At 38.2% G+C, this 24,404-nt stretch overlaps 2 protein-coding genes across 2 annotated transcripts; one reads left to right on the forward strand and one right to left on the reverse strand.

Annotated features, from left to right (window-relative positions):
* Positions 1-424: 424 nt before the first annotated feature.
* Positions 425-7,117, reverse strand: LOC141847656 (hsp70-Hsp90 organizing protein 1-like). Its single transcript, XM_074735718.1, has 7 exons — positions 6,199-7,117; positions 1,749-2,037; positions 1,514-1,599; positions 1,133-1,356; positions 925-991; positions 796-855; positions 425-711 (listed from the first exon to the last, which is right to left on the reverse strand). Exons 1-7 carry the CDS (start codon positions 7,084-7,086, stop codon positions 598-600), a joined length of 1,728 nt encoding a protein of 575 aa, XP_074591819.1. The 5' UTR covers positions 7,087-7,117; the 3' UTR covers positions 425-597.
* Positions 7,118-21,658: 14,541 nt separating this feature from the next.
* LOC141836786 (axial regulator YABBY 1) lies at positions 21,659-23,653 on the forward strand. The gene is made up of 7 exons (XM_074724298.1): positions 21,659-21,760; positions 21,944-22,105; positions 22,209-22,419; positions 22,919-22,967; positions 23,045-23,120; positions 23,231-23,308; positions 23,564-23,653. The coding sequence occupies exons 1-7, from the start codon at positions 21,659-21,661 to the stop codon at positions 23,651-23,653; spliced, it is 768 nt and encodes a 255-aa protein (XP_074580399.1).
* The last annotated feature ends 751 nt before the right edge of the window (positions 23,654-24,404 follow it).

Below are 24,404 nucleotides of genomic sequence, written 5' to 3' on the forward strand. Positions count from 1 at the left end.
CCCATTTTCACTTCAATTTTTATAACTATGACTAGAATACTAGAGAATGACAAATTTTCTGGCTTTCTCAACTTCAACTCTCTGAAAATGTATTTCAGTCCAATCTCTTGTGTCCTTGATAATTTTGACCCTCGCTAGGAAATCTTTCGATGGATCTCGACTTCTATTGTTTGTCAACAACACTCTTCAAATAGCCAAAAAGATCATATGGCAATGCCTTTATATACAACTCATTACCTGAGAGTTTCATGCCGCCTATAAACTTTAGCTAAATTCATTTAGATGTTATCGAATGATCTTAATTTGAGTGTTTAGAACTTTTACATTTTTAAAGCATGATATTCTACTCAGTTTTTTAATTCAACACCTTGCATGCTTTCCGCTAAAGATCGTCGACACCATTTGTCTAAAAAAACAACTAAAACATTCCCAAGATAAATGAAATTAGATCACGAAAAATCACGACAGGCAGTAGCAGAAACAATAACTTGAAGGGGACCAAAAGCACATGTGACATACTATGTTCGCTACTGAGAAGCTCATCAAGAACTTTCACATCCTGTTGAAGCCAGAACAGAGTTTGCTGAAACTTCACTTCTACTTCATCTGGACGATTCCTGCGCTCACAAGCTTTTGTATCTTGTGCATCACCTGAGGGTTCTTAAGGTGATCCTGTGCTGCCTTTGGATTCTCCTGGAAGTCAATCAAGACCTAAAAGGCAGACAATAATTTAATAATTCCACGTGGAACTAAAAATACAAATGGTATGAATTAAATTCTGGAACTAAAAGGTACCTGTCGCATAACAGGGTCTGTTAGAATGCTCTGTATTTCTGGGTCCTGCATAGCCTTTGCCTGGAAACAGATTCGAGTAAATAACATATACAAAAGTGAAACATTTACGGCAATAGGTGACGTACTAACCTGTCTCTCTTTCAATTCCTCTGGACTAATTTCCCCCCTGTTGGTCTTATTGATCTGTTCAACGCACCTGAAACAAGATTATGAATATTGCTAGTATCAAGCAGAACATAAAAATGCATAGCCGAAGTAAGAACTTTGCTAGTATCAAGAAGAACAAAAATAGGGTAGCCGAAGTAAGAAGTTTGCGATAGCAAATGAAGCTCCCTACCTCCTGATGCCATCCATCAACTCCTGATTGTTTGGGTCATGTTTCAAGCCCTCCTGATAGGTCTCTAAGGCTTTGTCATACTCTTTCATAAGGAATTGGATTGCACCTTTCCTTGTGTATCCTTTAGAAAATGATGGATCCAGTTCAATACACTTCTCGGCATCTTTAAGACCTTCAGGCAAAGCACCCAACTTTGTGTAACATGCTGCCCTATTGCTGTAAACCTTTAAAAGCACGAGTCATCAAATGTCAAAATTCTATGAAAAAAGATGAGTAGGAGTTAGAATTCCTATTAGCGAGTGGGCGTTTTTGATTGCACAAGACAGAATTTCCTAAACCCTAAACCCATCTTTTAAGAAGCAAGCTAGGTAGGAAAAGTACCCTTTGGTCCTTCGGGTTCCTCCTAAGAGCTTCAGTATAGTGTTTCACTGCCTCTGGATACTTTTGCAGCTTGAAAAGTTCATTGCCTGGACAGTAAAAATATCAATAGCACATTGTTATTAAGCCACTTTAATGCAAAATGGTATAAGTTCATCAAACTTATTTAAAAAAAAACAGACAATTGCTGCACAAAAGAAATGGACAAAGGATAAGGATCAAAAACACGACACAGTACCTTTCTCGCGTTCTTCATCTGCTAATTTGGGATCAAAGTATTCTTGCTGTTCTAATTCTTTCTTCATCCTTTCAGCATCATTTAGTTTTTTCAAAGTGTCAGGGTTACGGTGCTCAGTTAGAGCTTTCTGGAAAGTTTCAATAGCAGGTTCATAGTCTTTGGAGGTTTTGGCAAGTTTTGTGAGTGCAGTTGCCTTCCTAGTCAATGCTCTAGCAATCATTTTGAAGTCAGAATGGAGTTCTCTTCCACGCTCAACAGCTTTATCACAATCTTGTATGCATTCTTCATACTGCAGAAAACAGACAAATGTTGGAAGTCTATTGAATATTAAGCCAGCAATTTGATCTAACAGGCTATTGAAGTAATTATAAGACAAAAAAATTGCATAAACTCACGCCTTTATTGAAGAAAAAAAAATATGAAAGTTGTGTGGACATCACTATTGCCAAATATGTCCCAGTATTGCATACATGATATTTATTATTGCTCATCAGTTCAAACAGAAGATAAGATGATTTGTTGACTGTTAACAATGTCCAGAAAGAGAAGATAAAGGCATTAAGAAGTATATCTAAATAGCAAGAAAAAAATAAACAAATCAGTATTTATAAGAAAGGTACTACTTAGCCCTCATTTATAAGAAAACGAACATCAATGGTTCTCAGATTCAGTGGCATCTATTTGCAAGGATAACTATAAACAATTAGATTTGTTACATGCACCGTGAGATTGTTATTTTAAATGCTCAATAAGATACTATGGAATTTCCAATAAGAAGCATTGCTAATTGAAGCAACAGAAGCACTAATTGAAGCAACTCTGCTATGTACAAAATAACCAACCTCAATACTTAAATCATTCAAAACAAGATCTATTTGTCCACAGAAAAAAAAATCCATTAGCAAGCTTCAGTAATCAAAAGCTGTAAAGCAAGCACTGAGATCATCTTGCATTATTCTGTATGGAGCATAATATTAACACGAGCAACAATCTAACACTAGAAATCCTATCTTGACTACGAACTTGAAGAAAAACATTCAAACCATTCCTTTTCATTACATAATCCAATAACTTCAGGGCAACACTCTTCTTTTTCATTGAGAAAAGTTTCCACTCATTATTTTGTCTATGCGGGCAAAATACATGGATTCTTAACTTGTCATCAATGTTGTCGACCGGGAGAATTGACTCAGACGTGTAGCTACTCATGACCAGATACTTGTGTACCAAGTAAAAATGGTTGTGGACATGCAAACCAGAGTGAATTCATGTAGACTATCAAACATCTGCGCAAACTCAGGTTGACTCATGCACAGAACATGAGTCAACTCATGTTTCATTTCTTTCACGTACATTCATCATTTCCTTTTCAGTGTTCTAGTTGTTCAACAACCACAATCACAGTCTTCTTCTCTTGACTTCTGCTCAACCTGTTCTCTGATGACACTTTTCACCCAATCTTTCATCTTATAAGTTCTATCAGGAGATTCAGGACTGTTGTCTTCTTTTCACCACCTGTCATCGACTTGCTTTTGTCAAGTAGCTACTTCTCCATCCCTGTTTGTTTGAAGGAATATCCCAGTTCCCAACACCAAATGCATATAGAAAATATTTTGGAAACATACACTATGATGAGCATGTTGTATGCTCTTCCCTGTTTTTCCTTGGGTAAGGGAAAGACGAAGAGATCAAGAGGAAAATTCCCCTTAGCTCTTCCCCATTTGGTGCTACAACCCAAACAAAATTACCCTCGCCTCTTTTCCATTCAGTGCTACACCCAAGCCTCTTAGCCCCAATATTTACTATAGCCTTTGCACCAACCTCAATTAAGCTGGTTGTACCCTATGCCTTGATTCCAAGTCAAACTTGCCACTACCTCTGCCTCAACCTCAATCAAACTCACCATCACCTTTGTTTAAACCTTAACCACTGCCTCTGTCCCACCTCAATCAAGTTCACCAACACTCCAACTCACCTAGATCTACAAGCTTGTCAAGGTTTTCTTGACTTTTTTTTTTTGCCACTTCAATCCTTTGGTTTTGCACAATTATAGGCACACATGTTTGGGGACAAACTGATTTTCCCAGGGAAAATTTAATCACCTTGAAAACTATATGCGAAAACCATTTCTATTATGGGAGTAAACAAAACCTAAGGCTGTGATTACTTTAAACGAAAGGAGGGAGAGGAAGGGAATTTAAGGAGAGAAGGGGGAGGGAGGATAGGAAGGCACAAAGTTGATGACTTTGTAATGGGAACAGAAAAGGAATGGATGTGGGAAGGGGAGGAAGTACCAAATTACTCGTGTCTCCATTCAATTCTCCACCACAAACTCCTCGCTTCAAGCTAGTGCCCTCCATTTCCTCCCAACCATCACTAATCACAAAGTTGATGCCAGCATGACCAATCATACTTAAGCCAACCTACACCACAATGCCTTTACACCAAGCTTTCAACACTCACAATCTCTGTTGCAAGCTCTTCTTGTAGATCAACAGCTAGTAACGCCTCAAGAAGGTGTTGGTTACCCACACTGAGGACAAGGATTTTAATGTACTCTAGCTCATGCACTATGTGAACAAACTCAGGTAAGTAAGGAGGTAAAGATTTCATACTGCAAGAGAAATCTAGGAATGGGAGTCCAATGAGTTCAACTGCTATGCACTAGTTGTACAAACTCAGGTGAGGTATGGAGCTCTTAGACAACCGTGGCCTTTAGATTGTGATACTAGTAGAGAAGCTCAGGAATAGGAGTTTAACGAGTTCAACTGCTAGGCAAGGACAATGATGTGTCTTTACTTCTTTTGGATCTTTTTGTTTGTTTCATTTCTTCCCATATCTTGATGTCCCCATTTGATGATTACTCTGTCAACTTGAGACAGAAAAGGAGCCTATAGATATTTCCATAGGAAGAATTTAAGTCATTAGTTCATACTGAAGTAAAAATAACCCAAATCCTTTCATTAAATTATTTATGGGTTTCCATCCATTCACAATTCGCTTGAGTTAACCATAGAAGAGAGCATCTAATTTCCTCCTTTTCCATAAAATCATTCCCACCTTCAAAGTAACCTCAACAAAAAAGATGAAGTATACGAGAAATAGAGTGGAAGGTAAAAGATTTGAGGTTAACGAGGATAGTGGAATTAATAAAACTTGCATCCGATGATCTAGAAATGAAAATTGAGTATAGTGATGAGGATGCAATTGTTGAGGAAGATAAGAATGCTATGCGCATAGTAACTTAATTAATTATTTTCAAAAATCTTTTAGAATTTTGATGCTTTGTAATGGGTTGATAGTAAAGGACTTACAAATATAATTGATGCCAAAGATTTACCTTTTTTATTTGAAATAAGAAACTCTAGACCTTTGACCTAAACTCATAAGTTGATTTTCTATCTTTAAACTTTGAAGTTGAGCTTCCTACTTTTCATTTTAACTATGGGAATGATATCAAAACTCATTAAAGAATAGACTTACTATTCCACATTTAGAGTCTACAAACTAAATCCATGGACACTCATCAAGCTACATAAGAAAAAATGACCTAGTTCATGAAACTAGGTTTCAAAAGTTAGACCATGTTATCAATCTCGCATGAGATATGCTTATGTAATAAAGCCAATTTAAGTGCAAGACATGATGTTGATACTATCGGCCTCCCCTACATAGACTATGGCTCTGATATCAATTGTTAAAATCGATGGAAATCAACATATCTCCACAATGATATGATATTGCCCATTTTGGATCTAAACACTTATGGTTTTGTTTTTGAACTCTACCGAAAAAGTCTCATACCAATAGAGATACATTCCATCTTATAAACTCATGATATGTTCCATGTACTTTAATGTAAGACTTTGATTGTATCCCAACAAATATGACTATCTACTAATTGGAACATCATTAAATAGCAAAGGCATTCTAGAAACAACAAAGGATGGTACAACATTTAACAAGGTTGTGGATTCATATCCCATATACCTTAATTTTGGAGTTATACCCACGTTTTGCCGATGAACTAAGCACTGAGAATCAACTAGCCTATTTAGACTATGGGCAAGTTATCAAGCATGGAAACACAATAGCTTGTGATTGTTGATTGACCTTCTATAGTTCTACATGACATATTTTGAATTCACCATGCTACATTCTATGAATATCTTAGTGAATATGGAACAGCTTAAAAAAGACCTCTGTTCTAACTAGACAATTTCAAGTCAACTATCAACATTCCCTCTGATCTGACCACTTTAAATTCGTGCATTTTCATCTATCTACTGTTTGCTCAACGTGCATCAGAAGAAAAAGGTTTGATTACTAACATATGATGGAAATTCAATTTAAGGTAAGGACCACTAGTTTGACCAAGATATAGTTGATAAAGATCATATTTCCCTGTTCCACGGGACAACCAATTAAGTTAATACGGTATTAGAGGTACCTTTCCCATCTCCAAGTAGACTGCAGCTCTGTTAGTGACGTAGGAAATGTCACTGTCATCAAGCTCCATAGCTCGGGTATAATGCTGAATCGCAGTTTCAAAGTCCTTTTTCTTGTAAGCAGCATTCCCTGCTTCTTTCTCCTTCTGGGCCTCCGCCTTTCTTTGCTTGGCTTCCTTCTCCTCCTCCGATAACTCCATGGGCTCCGGCTGTGGCTCAGGTTCTGATGCCTCCTTTGCTGGTTCAGGACGAGATTTCGCTTGTTCAGGCTCGGGAGACTCAGTTGCCATCTCATCCATGGGGCCCTTCATCTTCACATTGAGGAGAACCCCAATCACTTGCATCATCCTCGGATCAGAGAGATACATGTTGAGATTGTTAGGGTTCTTCTGGATATCCTGGATCATCCTGAGAAAATCTGGTTGCTGGAGGTAACCCCTGGTTGTCGGATCCGCTGTCAGTTTTGTCCAAATCTCAGGACCCTGAAATATCTTACCGAATGGCGAGGCCCCTTGTGGCGGCGAGCCCCTGGCCCTGGCCGAGGCGGCGCGGGCATCAGCAAGGCCAGACTTCAGGGCCTCACTTGCAGGATCAAGCTCCAGACCCTTCTCGTACGCGGCGACTGCCTGTTCGGCGTCTCCAAGCCCAAGATATGCGGCGCCTAGGCGGCCATAGCCCTTGGCCCAGTCGGGCTTGAGATCGACGGTCTTACGGGCGTCTGAGAGCGCAGCATCGTATTTCTTGATGGAGGCATACGCCGCCGAGCGGTTGGAGTAGAGGACGTGGTTGCCGGTAGCGAGGTCGATGGCCTCGGAAAAGTGAGCGATGGCGTCGTCGAAGCGGCCTTCGGCGAAGGCCTTGTTGCCCTTGGCTTTGGCGTCGTCGGCCATGACGAGGGATCGATCTCGCAGTCGCAGGAGTGGATTCGCACAGCGATCGAACTGTGGGGGACGGGTGGGGCTTATGAAGGCGTCGCGACTTGGAAGATGGTTCATCCTGCTTCCGGAATGTTCCTGAACCGCACCAGAAAAAGCCCACTCGCCATTCCTGTTGAACCCAAGACTCGGTGACCTTGGCCCAATTAGATAGTTAAAGGCCGCTATTTCTTTCGCGTGAGGTGAGACGCTTGTTGCGCAAGTAAATTATTTTACAGGAATTTTTTTTAATGATCGGTATCCGATTTTTAGAATCCATTAAATTCTAGAAGGATCTGCTTGGTCTCATGAAAATTCCTTATTAATCATCAGCGTAAATCGAAAAATATACAGTTGTTCTGTCAAGAGCGACTCCAACATTCTAAATTTGTCATTCTAGTGAAAGAAAATCTCTACAATGTATCGTAATTGAGAATCGAATCGTAAATTCTTAGATGATCGTTAAAGTATTTGGCCCATCAAAGACCCAAAGTACATGAATTTTACAGTTCGTTTGGGAGGAGGTGAGAGAAAGTGAGAGAAGGGTAAGGAAGAAGAAAGAGAATCTGGATCTTTATTTGGGATGGAGTGAGTTAAGAAGAGGAAGGGGAGAGAAGGGTAAGCTTTCCCCTTGCCATGAATCGACATAATTCCTTACACCCCAAATCGGGGTGTAAGAAAGGAGAAACAAAACTTAAAAAATATTTATTTCAATTTTATTCTTATGTTAAAATATTAATTATTAAAATAACTCATCTATTAGATTTTTACACCATTGCTCCTCATTACATAACACAGCCGTCACAGGATCTCATCACTTGCACTACTCAACGTCAACCTTTATCGTAAATTTCTCCGAAGATTCTGTATAAAAATATATACAAAAATGTTGATTTATCCTTTGTCATATCAAAGTGTACAGATTTTATATTTCACATATTTATTATATGTCTACTTATTATTTCTTTAAATTTTTTTATTATTTAAGTCATAAATATTAATTTTTATTGGTCTCATGAGGTATATATATATTTTTCACATATAGATTTATTTTAAAAAGTAAGGATATTTTTATAATTTTATATATTTAACCTTCACTCTTTTTCCTTTCCTCCCAAACAAAGTAACACATGTTATGTTAATGAACCTTACTTTCCTCCCAAACAAGGAGAATATAAATACTTCTCTTCCCCTCCCTTCACATCCCTTCCCCTTCCGTTAATGAACCTTCTCTCACCCCATCCAAACAGACCATTAAAGACACCACGAGTGGAGAAAGTAATAAAAAAGCTCTAATTAAAGAGTAAAGAGTAGTGTGTAATGTTGGTTTTAAACCCCTTCATGCAAATAAATGACTGTATTTCCAAATAAACCAACGCTATAATATTTTAAAATTTTTAAATCATTTTGAGTATTGTTGGGAGAGTTTTAAAATAGTAAATAAGGATTTATTTTGACTCATATTCACTTAATAAATATATAGGAGTTAGAACGAGTCTAATCAAAACTCTCTAAATTTATTAATGAGTTTTGATCCAAATCTATTTATAGACCTATATAACTTAATTTTTTAAAATTTTATAATAAAAGAAAAAATAAGTATAATTTACACATACGTTTCTTGAAAATCAAACATTAATACTATCCCAGCAATAAAGATAGAGTGTTGTTGAGAAAAACTATTGAAAATTCATTCAAGTTTCCAGACTTGGTGACTTATTTAATACCATCCATAAACCATAGTAGTGTTAACTGAGAATAAGTTCGTGATGGAAAATGAATACTAGAATATATAAAGTTTATAACAATTTGACTAATATGATAAGCAAAAGCACGTTATCTTGGAATAGTATATTTATAACAGATATATAAATCGATCAACAATCACATAGGATGAAGTAAATCGAACACATCGTATCTCGATTCTGCTCATGACGCTTCCTCGAATTTTAATGATGATAGTTATGTTAGAACCGATGGAATCAAAATATCTCCACAATGGTATGATATTGTCCACTTTGGGCCTAAGCCCTTATGACTTTGTTCTTGGGCTCTCCCCAAAAGGCCTCATTTCAATGGAGATATTTTACATCCTTTTAATCGCATGATCTTTTCCATGTACTTTAGATGTGGGACTATGTTTGCATCCTTACAACCCAACAATCCCCCCCTCAAACAAAGGACAACAGGCCCCCCTCAACGTCATTTTTGATGTCTGAATCCTCGACCCATCAGGACTTTTTGCCCCTCGGTCCACCCGACCTACTAGGACTTCTCACCTAGCCGCAGCTAGGACTTCCCACCTAGTCGCAACTAGGAATTTTTGCCCCTCGGTCCACTCGACCTACTAGAACTTCCCACCTAGTCGCAACTAGGATTTTTTGCCCCTCGATTCACCCGACCTACTAGGACTTCTCACCTGCTGTCTGGTCCTCTTGATTCAGACACGGGAGCACCCACTTCCTTTTTTTTAAGGTTCAAACCACATGGTTAGATCTGGATCATGGCTCATCCGGCGGTTAGTCCGGTGAAGAGCGGTCTCGCTCTGATACCACTTGTTAGAACCGATGGAATCAAAATATCTCCACAATAGTATGATATTGTCCACTTTGGGCCTAAGCCATGATGGTTTTGTTCTTGGGCTCTCCCCAAAAAGCCTCATTTTAATGGAGATACTTTCCATCCTTTTAACCCCATGATCTTTTCTATGTACTTTAGATGTGGGATTATATTTGCACCCTTGCAACCCAACAAGTTAAAACCATAGTGGCACTGTGTGACTAGAACTAACATTGGTGCAGGTTTTAAAGACTATGATATTGGTTTTTAAAGATCAATACTACTATAATGTTGGTTTTCGAAAATCAACACCACAGTTTGTGCTAGTTTGCACGTCATAACTCCGTCTACGTATATTGATCATTATTGAACATCATATATACCTTCTACACACTCATATCTTTCATCTCATTAAAAAATTTTAAAAATTTAACTCGTTTAGGTTCATCAATGAGTTTCAGTCAAAACTCATTGATGGACTTAGAGAGCTCTAATCGAGTTTATTCTAACTCTTTTAGATTTTTACAGTGCTCTGGAGTCTAAGAGTACCCTCCGTTATCATCGTAAATAATTCCCAACATTACTCAAATATTTTGTTTGGGAGGAGGTGAGGGAAGGGGAAGGAAGGGTAAATAAAGAGAAGAAAACTTTGAACCTTGTTTGGAAAGGAGTGAGGGAAGAGGATGGAAGGGTAGGGAAGAATAAATTTTAATCTTCCTTACTCATAAAAAAGGAGATTTTCTTACACTTCAATTTGGGGTGTAAGAAAGGGAAGACAACTCTAAATATTATTTGTTTCAATTTTATCCCTATTTTAAAATATTAATTCTTAAATAATTTATTTAATCTAAAATTTTTAAATTTTTCTAAAATTGAAAGGTCATTAAAGATTAACTGTGATAATAAAGCCGCAGAACTTTATGCCAAGAACAATCGCAGTTCATCGAAGTCTAAGCACATCGACATCAAGTTTTTAGCGGTTAAAGAAAGAGTTCAAAGTCGTCAGGTGATGATAGAGCACATCAGTACAGATTCCATGTTGGCAAATCCACTCACCAAAGGCTTGGTGCCTAAGGTGTTTCATGAGCATATTGTGGATATGGGAGTTCTTCTTATGGAAGAAGAATTTATCTAATAGGATCTATTGTACATTTTATTGCTCTATAAAGATAAATATTTTGTTTTGATTATTGTACGTACTTAAAGTTCAAAACATTAATGAATATTTAAATGTTTGTTTGACACTTTGAAATAAAGTATCATGATTTACTACTACAGTTTAACATTTGATGTTTGTAAATATGATACAGATTGATTTTGAATAATAAAATTTAGATCATGATTTGCTATTGCAGGTTAGCATAAAGTATTTGCAAATATGATCAGACCCTTTTGGGTCATTTGGACCAATTGAAAATTGACATGTACTGATCACATTTCATGTAATTTTCATACTACATATCCACATGTTGATCTATGTCATTAATGATGAGCACGATCTTTTCACTCCTTTCTTACATCAGTAAATTTTTATAGAAATACTGATTTATCCTTTGTCGTACCAATGTATACAGATTCTATATTTCACATGCTTATTGTATGTCTACTCATTATTTTTTTAAATTTTTATTTATTTAAATTATAAATATTAATTTTAGTTGATCTCATAAGGTGATTTTGGTAAGAAAAATCTTAAATCGATTTAATGGTTATACATATTTTTTCACATATAGATTTATTTTAAGAAATAAGGGTTTTTTTATAATTTTATATATTTGACTTTTATTCCCTTTCCTTTCCTTCCAAACAAGGTAACACACATGTTAAGTTAATAAACCTTCCCTCCTTTTCCTTTCTGTTAATGAACCTTCTCTCATCCCATTCGAACATAGCGAAAAGGTTTAAAAAATATCAAACTTTATGTCAATCGCGACACAAACTTATAATTTCATATAAGAGACTCGGAATTAAGATTTCTCACCATATCTACCTTTAAATACTCCACATTCCAATCTCATTGTAAGTTTTTAGAAATCTAAGTCGTTTAGATCTATCAATAAATTTTGATCAAAATTCATTAATAGACTTAAAGAGTTTCGATCGGACCCATTTCAACTTCTACGTGTTTATTAGACAAACCTGAGTCTTAATAAGTCATCGCTTACTATTTTAAAGTCTTCTCAATAATACTTAAAATGATTTGAAATTTTCAAAATACTATATTGCTAATCTTCAAAAACTAACACTACAATGATGTTGGTATTTAAGTGGTGGTATTAATTTTTAAAAATCAACACAAAAGTAATTTTTTTATTATTTTTATTAATAAAATTAGATTTATTAATTTTATTTTTTATTATTTTTATTTATAATTAGATATTAAAAAATAAGGAAATTATTTTTAATATTTCATTAGCCCTCTTTTATATTATATATTTTTTATTAAAGTTTTAAAATTAAAATAAAATAAATCTAGGATGATGTATTATGATTAAAATTTAAATTTATTTAAAAGGAAAAAAAAGAAAGAGGAAATATAGTAGGTAGAGGAGAGAGGAAAAAATATATTAAATGTTGTATGCAAATGAGAAAAAGGAGAAAAGAAAAGTCAATAGTTATCAGAAGGTGAGATAGGTGAAACGGTAATCAAATGTGTCTTTTGAAAAATAAAATAAAATTTTGATATGTCTTCTAGATATTCTCAAACTTTAAGTGAGTTTTTTGAGAATTTATTAAATTTTAAATAGAATGAATATGTTAGAGATTAATATATAAATTATACTTTGAATTTATTTGAAGAAGACAGCCTATCTCCAAATTAATCCGGACATCTAGATGATTTACGTAAAAAAAAAAAAATAAAAGGATGATCGATCATAAGTGATTTGTTGAGTTGACATTGTATTAAGTGGATGCTAAAGTGATGTTTTAAAAGCAACTGAATGAAAAACTTTCGTTTACTTAAGAGAAGCCTAAGTTGACTTAAACTGAGATGGATGCAAATGTCTGAAGGAGGAGATTAAGGTAAGGCCGGCGTGCCGGCGTAAAGTAGATGCCTGATGTCAACCCTTCAATGACATCGCTGGCCACGTCGAAGGCTTGGAAGAGCTAGGGCGCTAGCTAGCTAGCTAGCTAGCCATAGCTGCTGCGCGTACTGCAATGTGTGTTCTCTTCCGCCGGCCACGGCCCATCCCTCTGATCGCAGCTGTACCGTACGGAGGTCGCACACAAGACAGGGACATGATCAGTTTCAAATGAGTAGTTGGAATTTACTCAGCAGATAGCCAACGAGTGAATGAAATGGGGCACGTAAAACAAATTGCATATACACATGCATGCATGTAACTCAGGCAGCTGCATGCGTGGTGTGTTCTATTATATCGAACAAAGGCGCACACACAATCACCATTTTCACCTGTCACTACCTTCGCCCACCTCCTCCTTCCTTCCTCCCTTAATTGCATTGATCTATCGACCATACGGACAGCCACAGGGGCTTCATAGCTATAGCTCGCCCATGTCCTCGCCTAGGCACTGCAGTTGGAGAGAGAGAGAGAGCGAGAAGCAAGTACAGAAATGGCGGAAAGCAGCAGAGTACGCAGGGTCGACGGGAGGGGGAGGGGGCTTGGGACGGCGAGAGAGAGGACGAGTTGCTAAATCCTCGTATGTCTCACTCATGATGCAACACTTCATTCAATAGTGCAACTGCCCTCGATCTCAGCAGCGGCAATTAATGATGGATTATTGAAGACTTGGGTGGGGGCATCTATTCTCTCGTCCCCACTGCTGCATCTTTCCAGCTGCCACTTGGAGAGAATTACTGCGATCTCAATGCTTAGAAATATTTTCTCTAAGAGAATTAAAATAGAATAGAATTAAATAAGAATATATATATATATATTCTCCTTTGCCCTATTGAAGAAGACTAAAAATATATATTCTTTATAAGAGAAATGACATCCCTATGAATATGCTCAATGCTTAGAAGAATCGAGCTTCCTGATTATAAGAAGGCAAAGGAGAGTGATGATGCCCTCTTTATTATTATTGGTCATAATTAGAATGTCATTAATTCATATAAATAAGAACACATCTATCACAGAAACATTTCTGCACTTGTATAAGAGAGATGAGTCAATCTCAGAGCTAGAGAGATCTTGGATGTGTAGCCAATTCAATAAATGATCAAATCATATGAATGAGGAGCTTATTGTGGTTGCTTAATTTATAAATATAGTTTCTCCTAAACGACCATGTAGAATCATGTATGAATTAAAAGTGTCATTGAAGTCAATATCTAATTTTTGAGAAAATTCTTTGACCACAAGAGATGCTTTCTGACATCTAAAAGAATTATTAGTTTGATATTTAAAGTAGAAGATCTATTTGGAGCCCACAATGTTTATGGAGGCATGCAGTACCAAGAACTAATTAAAGTTCATGTTTCTTGTCATAAGATCATTAAATTCCACACCAATTTAAATCTTTAATTGCTTGGGCAAAGCATGTCAGACTTAGTGGTTGTTAAAGAGGTTGCTGGAGAGGATATCAACTGACAAACTTATGGATTTCAAATATAAATGTTGCTTAGGGGAGCATGCATTGAGGGAGAAGGCCGACAAGGTGGAACATTAATGGATAATAAAGCAAGATTTATAAAATATACTCAATATAAGTTAGAACAGTTTCTATATATCACACGATAATACTTAATTTCTCTCTGCGGAATTATTTATCTCAAGAGTGTGAGAAGAAACGACTTAATGATAGAAGAGTAGTCAAAGATGATAACGAAGAACCTAATGCTCTAGCTCCTTAATTCCCCATCTAAGTGAAAGAGTTTTTTGAGTTTTAAACAAAAAGATTCAATTTATCTCTAGTAACTGCTTGCTTTTGTTATACAATTAATTATTGTTATTAGACATTAGGCATGATGAACACACATCAATCAATCGGAGCACGGTGAATTTCATTTCGTATGAAAGAATATGTGGTAGGGTAAATCAATCTCGCAGCGCAGGGGCGGATCTACCAAGTTTGTCATCACCCACTTCATTTCTCAAAACAATGAATGAGGTAATGACACGGGTGCGGCAATGCATGATGACCCAATAATAACTCACAACCAGCCGCTTCAAGGATTTAATGCGCCTTGGGACGGTCCCCCGATGGAGTTAGAGAATGTTGATTCTGAATTCATAGCAGAGCCATGCGAAGCTAGAGACCTGCCTAGGCTTCCTGCTTCTTCTCTAAGCAACGGTGAAAACGAGCAATTGAAGAAGCGCACGGTGACACTCAGAATCTCCATGCGCGCGCAGTAAGAAAGGAAGCTAAGGGAATCGGCGAGGGTGGGCGAGCAGATTAAAGTTAAAGAGGAAGGAAGGAAGGAGAGAGCTAGCTAGCTCTTGCATGCATGCACTGCAGACGAAGCTAGCAGCAGCGCGTGTGTGGGCTTGGAGCCGTGCAGGCTTTAGTGTAAATGGAGAAAGGAGGGGAGGCCACAGTTAAAAAAGTTGCAGCACGAGTAAGGAATTAAGGGATGCTGATCGGATCCCATGCGAGGTGCTTGATTAGTTTTGAAGTTTTTGGCTTTGGCTCTGGGCGCATCTGTGTCTGAGTCAGTCAGGAGGGAGGGTTTTGGTCGGATCATATATCCCAAGTCCTAGTTTCGCCTCGACGTCTGTGTCTGTGGCGGAGAAGGGCAATGCGATGGTATATTATTACGGTTGCAGGAGGATTCAAACAGGTTCAGAAAGGGCAAAGAAAAAGGAAAAGGGAGAGAAAAGAATTTGGGAAAAGGACAAAGGTGGCAATAAAGAAGAGAGAGATTGAGATCTGTCTTCTGCTGCTGTCTGTCTGCTCCTTTGTCACTGATCAGCGAGGCGAGGTGGAGGTGTGAGGTCAAATCATAAAAGTGCAAAGCTTTTGTTTTGTTTTCATATACGAATTACTCACTCAATTCTGTGTTCTTCTTTCGAGACTGCAGGGCGAAGGTAAAAAAAATTAAAGGAAAAACAAAGAAGAAGACAGAGCTAGGCAGCACCAACACCCTAAGGAGGCGGAGACGGAGGCGAATGGAGGGGGGCTACGGCCAGCTCTACAGTGGTGGTACCACTCGCTAGCTAATAAGAATAATAATGCGACTGCTGCTGCTGCTGCTTCTGCTGCTGCATGCTGCTGCTCTACATCTGATCTGAGTTATTGACCAGGAGTCAGAAGAGTGAATCCAGGGACCGGCAGAGCTAGCTGTGATCTCTCTCTTGCTGTTCATTTTAAAGTTTCTCCTCGCAATTAATTACTGCATGCGAAAACAACAGTAGACTTGGGAGTGACCTAAGAGGTCTCATGCAAACGTCCCTTTCTCGCACCTCTCGATCCCCCACCTCTGCCGCCCCTCTCTCTCTCTCTCTCTCTCTCTCTCCCTCCCTAGATGTCTCATTGGAAATGACGACCACTCAACGCTCTCTCTTTCTCTTTTCTACGTTGCAAGTGGGGAAGAGAGGGAGAGGGATCCCAGTTACTTACATGCGCCAGGAATTCTCTGCATGCAACTTTGGCTGTCTGAGAAAACGACGTCGTCGAGATAGTCCTTATCTGCCCGAATCATCGATCTGCCTTTCCCTTTGTGTGTTTTTTGCTTTCCATACGTAAGACAATTCTCTAATTAATTGACCTCGATCGCTCAAGCTCAATTATTATCTGATGCCAAATGACACCATTAATGATGTTACTGTCTGGTCTCGGAAAATCTTAGGTTACGTGCGTCAGGATGGAGATGATCGGGATGCATGCTTGTCATCGGTCTCGGAATATGCCGGCCGGCGCCGGCCAGATGTCGTCAGCCAATTGATGTGAACACGAGATTGGATGTACACTCACATCTATATATATAAACTTGACCTTGTGACACCTTTTCCCTATGACATTTAATATATATTATATGTATTATTGGGTTTCTAATTAAGCAAAAGGAAAACACTGTTCATTGAGAAATTGCACAGAGAATTTCTACTAGCTAGAACTTGAACAATATAATTAGAAGAGTAGAGTTTAAATTCATTTAATTAATTTAAAAGGATTACATGACACAGTTAATTGTTGATTTATTGCTTAATGAACAACAACATATGTTTGTATTAATGGAGGAGAGAAAAAAATAGATTAGATCAAATTATAATTTGATTATCTTTACTACAATTACAAGGCCTCTATATTTTGGTAATTAACTAGTGTTCTCTTCTTCTTAAATGAGGCATAACTTTCTATTTTGATTGTATCACGATTGTGCAAAAAAGTCTTATGCAAATTATATTTTTTGAAATAGAGATAATGGCACTTCGAAGACTAATTGAGCTTCTTTGAATGTCTGACTTTAAATTTCTGATTATCAACTTTAAAGGGTAATTTCTGAAATTGATTATCACGGTAGCTTTTTCAGATGAATATTGTGCAAGAGCAATCATTTCCAACAATATTTTTATTTGAAGATGGATAACTTTGCGTTTAAAGAATGGATTCATTATGATCTATTCATAAATTGGGTTTGATTTTGCTATATGCAAGACACTTACTTGAAGAATTGATCTCATTAATAGAGATTTTGCTATTTTTTTCTCACTCCTAGCCCTTTTCTTCTTACTTATCCACATAAATTAAATGTAAAACAATGTTACATCATGATCACCTATAAATAATCATATAAATTTTATGATTTGCTTCATTTAATTCCATGTCGACTTATGCCTAACATCCATACCCTATATATCCATCAATCACTTTGCTTTAGAAATGTATCCTAAATTTTACTCATCTGTCTAAGTACATTTCTCAACTTTCTTGCATTTTCATTCGTGTATGGAGGGATGGATCTTCTTAAGGGTTGTCAAGGGTTCTGGTCCAGTCGAAAGATTTTTTATTACTTATTGTAAAAAAGTTTTGTAAAAAAATTTCACTATTAGATTTATTACACATTAGTTTTTTTTGTAAAAAAAAGTTTCTACTTAGTCTATCCCTTTCACACCCAAAGCTCAGCCATCTCTTTTTTCTGGATCTGTCCCGATGTGTATATGCAACACCTTAAAGAGATTGCCATGGATATATTTAGGTTAGTAGTTTTGTTTTCGTGGGTCTACCTATTCACTCGTTAGGTTTAATGTAATTGTGTTCATTTGAGCAAAGAACACACAACGCATGGTTTAGGAGAAATAATTTATTTCTCCATTTCACATATGCACATTAATACTTAAATTGACAACTAGAGTGAAAAATGTAGCCCTTGTGTGTTAATTTAAAATTTTAGCACATAAAATTTTTATTAAGTAAAAAAACTTCTAGAAAACTCGAGCCCTTTTCACTAGTCCTCATAAACTCTATGTTGGTATTATCGACCTCTGGTCAAGGTTGATCAAGTTTGGGTTAACTTGAGTTATATTTCGGTGTTTGATTTTGATGTTTGATCAATTTGTTAAGTGGTCGAGGTTAACACACAAGGGAAATAAAATACACAACAAAAGAAAATATAAGCATAAAATAAATTTGTTGGGTTGCAAGGGTGCAAACATAGTCCCACATCTAAAGTACATGGAAAAGATCATGGGGTTAAAAGGATGGAAAGTATCTCCATTGGTATGAGGCCTTTTGGGGAGAGTCTAAGAACAAAATCATGAGGGCTTAGGCCCAAAGTGGACAATATCATACCATTGTGGAGATATTTTGATTCCATCGGTACTAACAAGTGGTATCAGAGCGAGACCGCTCTTCACCGGACTAACCGCCGGATGAGCCATGATCCAAATCTAACCATGTGGTTTGAACCTTAAACAAAGGAAATGGGTGCTCCCGTGTCTGAATCAAGAGGACCAGACACCAGGTGAGAAGTCCTAGTAGGTCGGGTGAACCGAGGGGCAAAAAGTCCTAGTTGCGACTAGGTGGGAAGTCCTAATAATAGGTCGGGTGGACCGAGAGGCAAAAAGTCATAACTGCGGCTAGGTGGGAAGTCCTAGTAGATCGGGTGGACCGAAGGGCAAAAAGTCATGGTGGGTTAAGAATTCAAACATCAAAAACAATGTTGAGGGGGGTCTGTGGTCCTTTGTTTGAGGGGGGGATTGTTGGGTTGCAAGGGTGCAAACATAGTCCCACATCTAAAGTACATGGAAAATATCATGGGGTTAAAAGGATGGAAAGTATCTCCATTGATATGATGTCTTTTAAAAGGGGGAGAGCCCAAGAACAAAGCCATGAGGGCTTTGGCCCAAAGTGAACAATATCATGCCATTATGGAGATATTTTGATTCATCAGTTTTAACATCTATGACTTACTACTTAGTGTCAATAAAATATGTTGAGACATGTAGCCACTTTCCTTAGTTGTATTTTTATATTTCTTACCTATGATGGAACATTTAGTTTCTTATGAGTAAACTAATCAAGTATCTAGCACATTTTTAGGGTAAAAATGTATCTCCTAAGTGGGTTCTACTTTCACTTGAGGTAAATTATATTTATCCCCCAAAATGTCTTTTGCAAAAAAAAAAAAAAAGAGAAAAATAAAAGATAAAACTCAACTATGCTAAAACACATGAAGCCAAATTGAATAGTTTCTTTATAGGTTATTCTTGAAAAAAAAGTTAAGGACATGAACTTTTGTGGTGAAAACCCTAGCAAGCCCCAATTATGAGGGAGTCATAGTAGACTCATTATGGTTTCTCACTATCATGTCAATAAATTGTGTTGAAATAAGTAGACACTTTCCTTTGTCACACTTGATATGTTTCACTAATTGTGGCAGGATATTAAATTCCCCAAAGGTAGCTGATCAGGTGCTTCTGCATGATTTTTTTTAATATCAATACTCAACAGCTAGGTTACATATCCATATATAGTGATGAAGAATGGTCATTTGATTTTAATCCCTTCTCTTCGAGCTATATTTATGCACTATTATTGCACTTAAACTTTGATAATACAACATTGAAGTGACATATCTTGTTATAAATCCATTTTTTCATGCTTGCAAAAACATGTGAAAATTGATATATTTTTTTACTTTATTTAGGAATGTCTAGCGAATCAACAACTATTTATCTTCGGTGTCTCCATGCACGATCTGATTGTTTATATTTTCATCAAACTATTAACTAAATAATGCTTTATCAAGGCAAGTGTTATCATTCATTCTTTAAAACATTGGTGATATTGTCTAATTTCAAGAGAGTTTGTTCTTCGTGAGGCTTTGAAGTACATCAATTGATATAGAACACATGCTTAACTCTAGACTTGACTAGTGGGTGGAACTTAAATTTCGATCATGAAGAACAAGGCAAGTGTTCTAAATCACCTGGTCGATATTCTTAGTAGAAGACATTCTATACTTAATACGATGCACGAAAGTAGTGACATAACTTTACAAAAAAAACGGTACTTATTTTTAGTAAGATTTGACTAGTATATGTTATAATATGGTCCTTCTCAAAACTCTTGATCAAGTGTTTGATATATCATTTTACAATATAAAACATATAATTTGGACTTACTAAACATTTTGACCAATATAAAACTTTTATCAATTATATATATTTTTATGGTGCAAATGTACCTAAAGATCTCATTTTTATAGTTAAGAAGCGTCTTTAAATACCACTTTATGTGCCTAATAATAGATCCATGTCTTTGTGTACCTAATAATAACAAAGGGTTGTGATGATCCATGTGGAAATTAAATGATAGGAACTAATAAGAGTATCAACATTACTTTGAGGCACAATAAAGAGGGTATAATGGCATGAATGTCGACTCACAAGTAGTGACCCAATCTCATCACTTGTTAGGGAGAAGATAAAGATACAACTCAACTCTTTGGATGATTCGACTCTTATTTGTTATATCATTCTCAAACATTGGATGATTCAACTCAAGTTTGTCTAGTAATTTATAAAAATCTTATAAATGTAAGAGGATATATATCATGTATCATGGTTATTTTAATTCATTTCTCAATAAATTCCTTTTAAGAAAAGCAAAACATTCTCCACAAAATTACTTGATTTCAATGTTGGCAGAGGGCGGAGATAGGCACCATAAATTGTTCCCCAACTCTCTATGGGCTCACCAACAATCCTTGGCGAATTAAGAGTAGTCATTAATTGTTAGCTAGGGCTACCAATTGCATATATAAATGCAAGTCTGATCTCAAAAATTAGGTTGTAGATCGATCACAAAGATATGGCCAATATATATGGATCCTTACTCGAGACATACAGGAACTGAAATTTGATTAGCCTACATTCTTTGGCTGAAACAGTGCTTCAAAGGAGACCATTCCTTAACACTCCATCCACATACCTGAGTGTTCTTTAAACAGTGGCTGTGGCTTGTTGTGCTGCGGTGGCTGTACTGTGTTCATTTGTGAGAGAGGAGAGAGGAGGAGAGGAGAGAGGAGAGAAGAAGGAGAGAGGGAGGGAGGGGGGGTCTAAGTCTTTGCCTTGGTTTCTTTGGGCATATATGTTACCACTCTGTCTGTGTCACGCAGGCCTGAGCCATCATCTCATCACCTCCAGCATTTCCTTTCTTCGTTCGGATCTCTTTCTTATCTCCTTTCTTCTCTTTCTTCTTTCCACCATCTTTCCATTCATTCCTGATCTCCACCTCTTTCTCTCACTCGGCTCGCCTGGCCGCCTTCTTCTCTCCTCCCATTTTTCAAATCGGGGAACTACAGATCCGAGGAAATATAGAATCATCCATCAATCAAAGCATCAAATCAAAGCATCAAATCAAGAATCATAGCGAAAGCAGTTAGGAGGAGAATCTTATTCCTTTCTGAGTTCGCTCCCCAGTCTAGCTCTCTCGGGCGACAAACACTACTACTACTACCACAACAGCACCCGCGGCGGCTGCAGGAGGGCGAAGGATTCCATCCCCTCGCCTCCCGTTCCATCGATCGCGTCGGTTGGCCACCCACCCGACCATCCACCACCCGTCAAATCCCACCACCATGTCATCCTCCTCAGCCGCCTTTTCCTTGGACCACCTCTCCCCACCCCCTTCCGAGCACCTCTGCTACGTCCACTGCAACTTTTGCGACACCGTCCTCGCGGTACATATCATATGCATATGCATATGCATCTGCCTATCCATCTCACTTTCTGATTTATTCCATTCCTTCCTACCACTAGATTTTTCCTGCCCTTTTCCTCTCCTTGCATATCTTAGCCCCCTCTTCGATTTGCTGAGTTCCAGGTAATTGATTTCTTCCTGCTGATCGATGATCTCCGTGCAGGTGAGCGTTCCGTACACGAGCTTGTTCAAGACGGTGACGGTGAGGTGCGGCCACTGCACCAATCTCCTCTCGGTCAACATGAGAGGCCTTCTTCTCCCCGCCGCCAACCAGCTCCACCACCTCAGCCATGCCTGCTTCAACCCACCTCATCAAAACCTCCTGGTATGTGATATGCTTCCATAAATGCGTCTCCGTCAGCTCTTCGTGTGCTCGTGATTGTTAATTTGGTTCGCTGGCTTCATCTACTGCGCGGTTAACGGATCAGGATGAGCTGCAGTGCCAGCCGCCGAGCTTGCTTCTGGATCCCTCCCTGCTATGCAATACTAACAACAGCAACAGCTGCAACAGCGGCGGCAACAACGGCAGCAGCCTCATCGGCAACAACGCCGGCGGCGTTAACAACGGCAACGCCATGGCGTCTGCGGTGAAAGGGGTGGAAGACGACCAGTTCCCACGCGCCCCAGTGGTCAACAGACGTGAGCTTCTTTCTCATCTTAAAAACGCTTCCCTTTCCCTCTAATTACGATCGATATGCGCATTACACTTGCACTTGTAGTAACTTGAAACCCTATATTTATCTGCCCCTCCCACCACCACCACCATCATCTTCCTCCAGCCTGCAGCAAAAGGAATAATTGCGAGGGAGGCATAAGACTGTGCAATCGAGTAGAATGCAAACAAAATAGCGAGAATGTGTTGCAGAAGCTCATTGCATCGCCACACAGGAGCTTGTCTTCTGGTCTCTGGTCTACCAGAGGAAAGCCATCTGCTGCAATTACTGCACTGCGTACCTCGCCTTCAAACTCTTCCCTGTAGCAATAGTGCCTTCCCAGTTCCCTCCTCACTCTCTTCTCCATTTCTGTTCCCTTCATCGTCACTCGCTCGTCGTAATTGCTGTAGATTTACATTACTACGCTCGCAATTTAAAATTAACGAAAGGTGCATGTGAACTGATCATACACTAAACTTGCGCAGCTCCGGAGAAGAGGCAGAGAGTTCCATCTGCGTACAATCGCTTCATCAAGTAAGTGATCAGTTCTTGGCTAAATTACAAGCTTATATATCCATTAATAATTCTTGAACATGAATGGTTAAATGCAGGGACGAAATCCAACGCATTAAGGCTGGGAACCCCGACATCACTCACAGGGAAGCCTTCAGCGCCGCAGCGAAGAACGTAAGCTTGCTAAAACCTGACTGTGCATACGATCGAACCTTCATGGATGTTGATGGATGTTAATTAGTAGAAGAGATGAGCTAATTAGTGACCAATATTTGCTGTTTCAGTGGGCCCACTTTCCGCACATCCATTTCGGCCTGATGCCCGATCAGGGTCTGAAGAAGGCCACCCTGCGCCAGCTTCCGGTAAACAAGCGAAACTATGTTTTCTTTTGCTCTAAAAACCTAAAGTTAATCTCTTCCAGAGCTTGTCGATCCCCTGGTCACATCTCTTCCTCTCCCTCTTTACTTTTTCTGGGTTTTAGCTCGAATACACATGCAATGTAGATCAGAGCAGAAGAATCTTACAAGCCACTACTCTACCACTAATTCTACTACTACTACTACTACGACTACACCCTCAACTTTTTCTTTTCCTCTCTTGTATCTTTAAATTTGCAGGAAGGGGCTGAGGATGTTCTTCCCAAGGAGGGTTTCTACCCCACAGCCGCTGCCGCTGCTGCTGCAAACACGGGAGTCACTCCTTTCTAAGCACCAAGGACGACACACACAAACAAACACACCTTCTCTCTCCATCTCCCTCTGCTGCTACTGCCGCTACTGTTGCTGCTGTTGTTGTTCTTAGGGTTACTACTACCACCCTTACTTTGGGTTATTTTCTCTTCCTTTTTTTTTTTAAATTTCTTCACTTCTTTTTCTTTTCTTTTTTCTTTTTCCGAGTTGTTGTACTTTAAATGGATGTCGAGTTTGGGCCGGCATGGCCGCGGAGGGTGCAAACGCCTGAGGGACAAGGTCGGTGTGTGCTCGCCCGTGGCTAGCCAGCCGTGCCTTAATTTGTCTACCAACGCGTGCTCTCTCTCTCTCTCTCTCTCGCTATGTGGAAAGACTTTGAACTGTTTGGCAAGTGCTATATTTCTACTATTCCTATTTGCTTTAAGATGCTTGTCGTTGGGCTTTGCTCTTCAATGTTCGCCACCAGGTATGCATGCATGCATGCATATCCAGGCTCAAAAAGATCCTTCAGGTTTTATCATCCCTGTACGTGGTTGCTTTTGACTCCTGGTTCATACACCTGAATTCATAATTCAGTCAGTAATTTAACTGTATATACATGTGTATATATGTATTATACTAGTTAGAAATGCTTTGGAGCTAGCTAGTTAGAATCAATGCTATTGGAGTTTGATTAAAAGAATTGAAGAACTTGAATAATTGTTGATGTTTCCATATTAATTAATTAGTGAATTGTGTAAAAAGAATATAAATCCACCCTAATTAAATC

The sequence above is a fragment of the Curcuma longa genome, chromosome 1 (assembly GCF_044706935.1).
Source record: "Curcuma longa cultivar G26 ecotype Majalengka, Jawa Barat chromosome 1, ITB_CL_G26_1.1, whole genome shotgun sequence".
In the NCBI taxonomy this organism is placed as follows: Eukaryota; Viridiplantae; Streptophyta; class Magnoliopsida; order Zingiberales; family Zingiberaceae; genus Curcuma; species Curcuma longa.

What these genes read in the sequence shown, in the direction of transcription:
- LOC141847656 (XM_074735718.1), bottom strand. Translation starts at nt 7,086, where the DNA reads ATGGCCGACGACGCCAAAGCCAAGGGCAACAAGGCCTTCGCCGAAGGC. An exon ending in TCTACTTGGAGATGGGAAAG is followed by an intron (nt 2,038 to 6,198) that starts GTACCTCTAATA and finishes TGTTTTCTGCAG; the next exon opens with TATGAAGAATGCATACAAGA. An exon ending in AGGAATTGAAAGAGAGACAG is followed by an intron (nt 856 to 924) that starts GTTAGTACGTCA and finishes ATCTGTTTCCAG; the next exon opens with GCAAAGGCTATGCAGGACCC.
- LOC141836786 (XM_074724298.1), top strand. Translation starts at nt 21,659, where the DNA reads ATGTCATCCTCCTCAGCCGCCTTTTCCTTGGACCACCTCTCCCCACCC. An exon ending in TTTGCGACACCGTCCTCGCG is followed by an intron (nt 21,761 to 21,943) that starts GTACATATCATA and finishes ATCTCCGTGCAG; the next exon opens with GTGAGCGTTCCGTACACGAG. An exon ending in CGCCCCAGTGGTCAACAGAC is followed by an intron (nt 22,420 to 22,918) that starts GTGAGCTTCTTT and finishes AAACTTGCGCAG; the next exon opens with CTCCGGAGAAGAGGCAGAGA.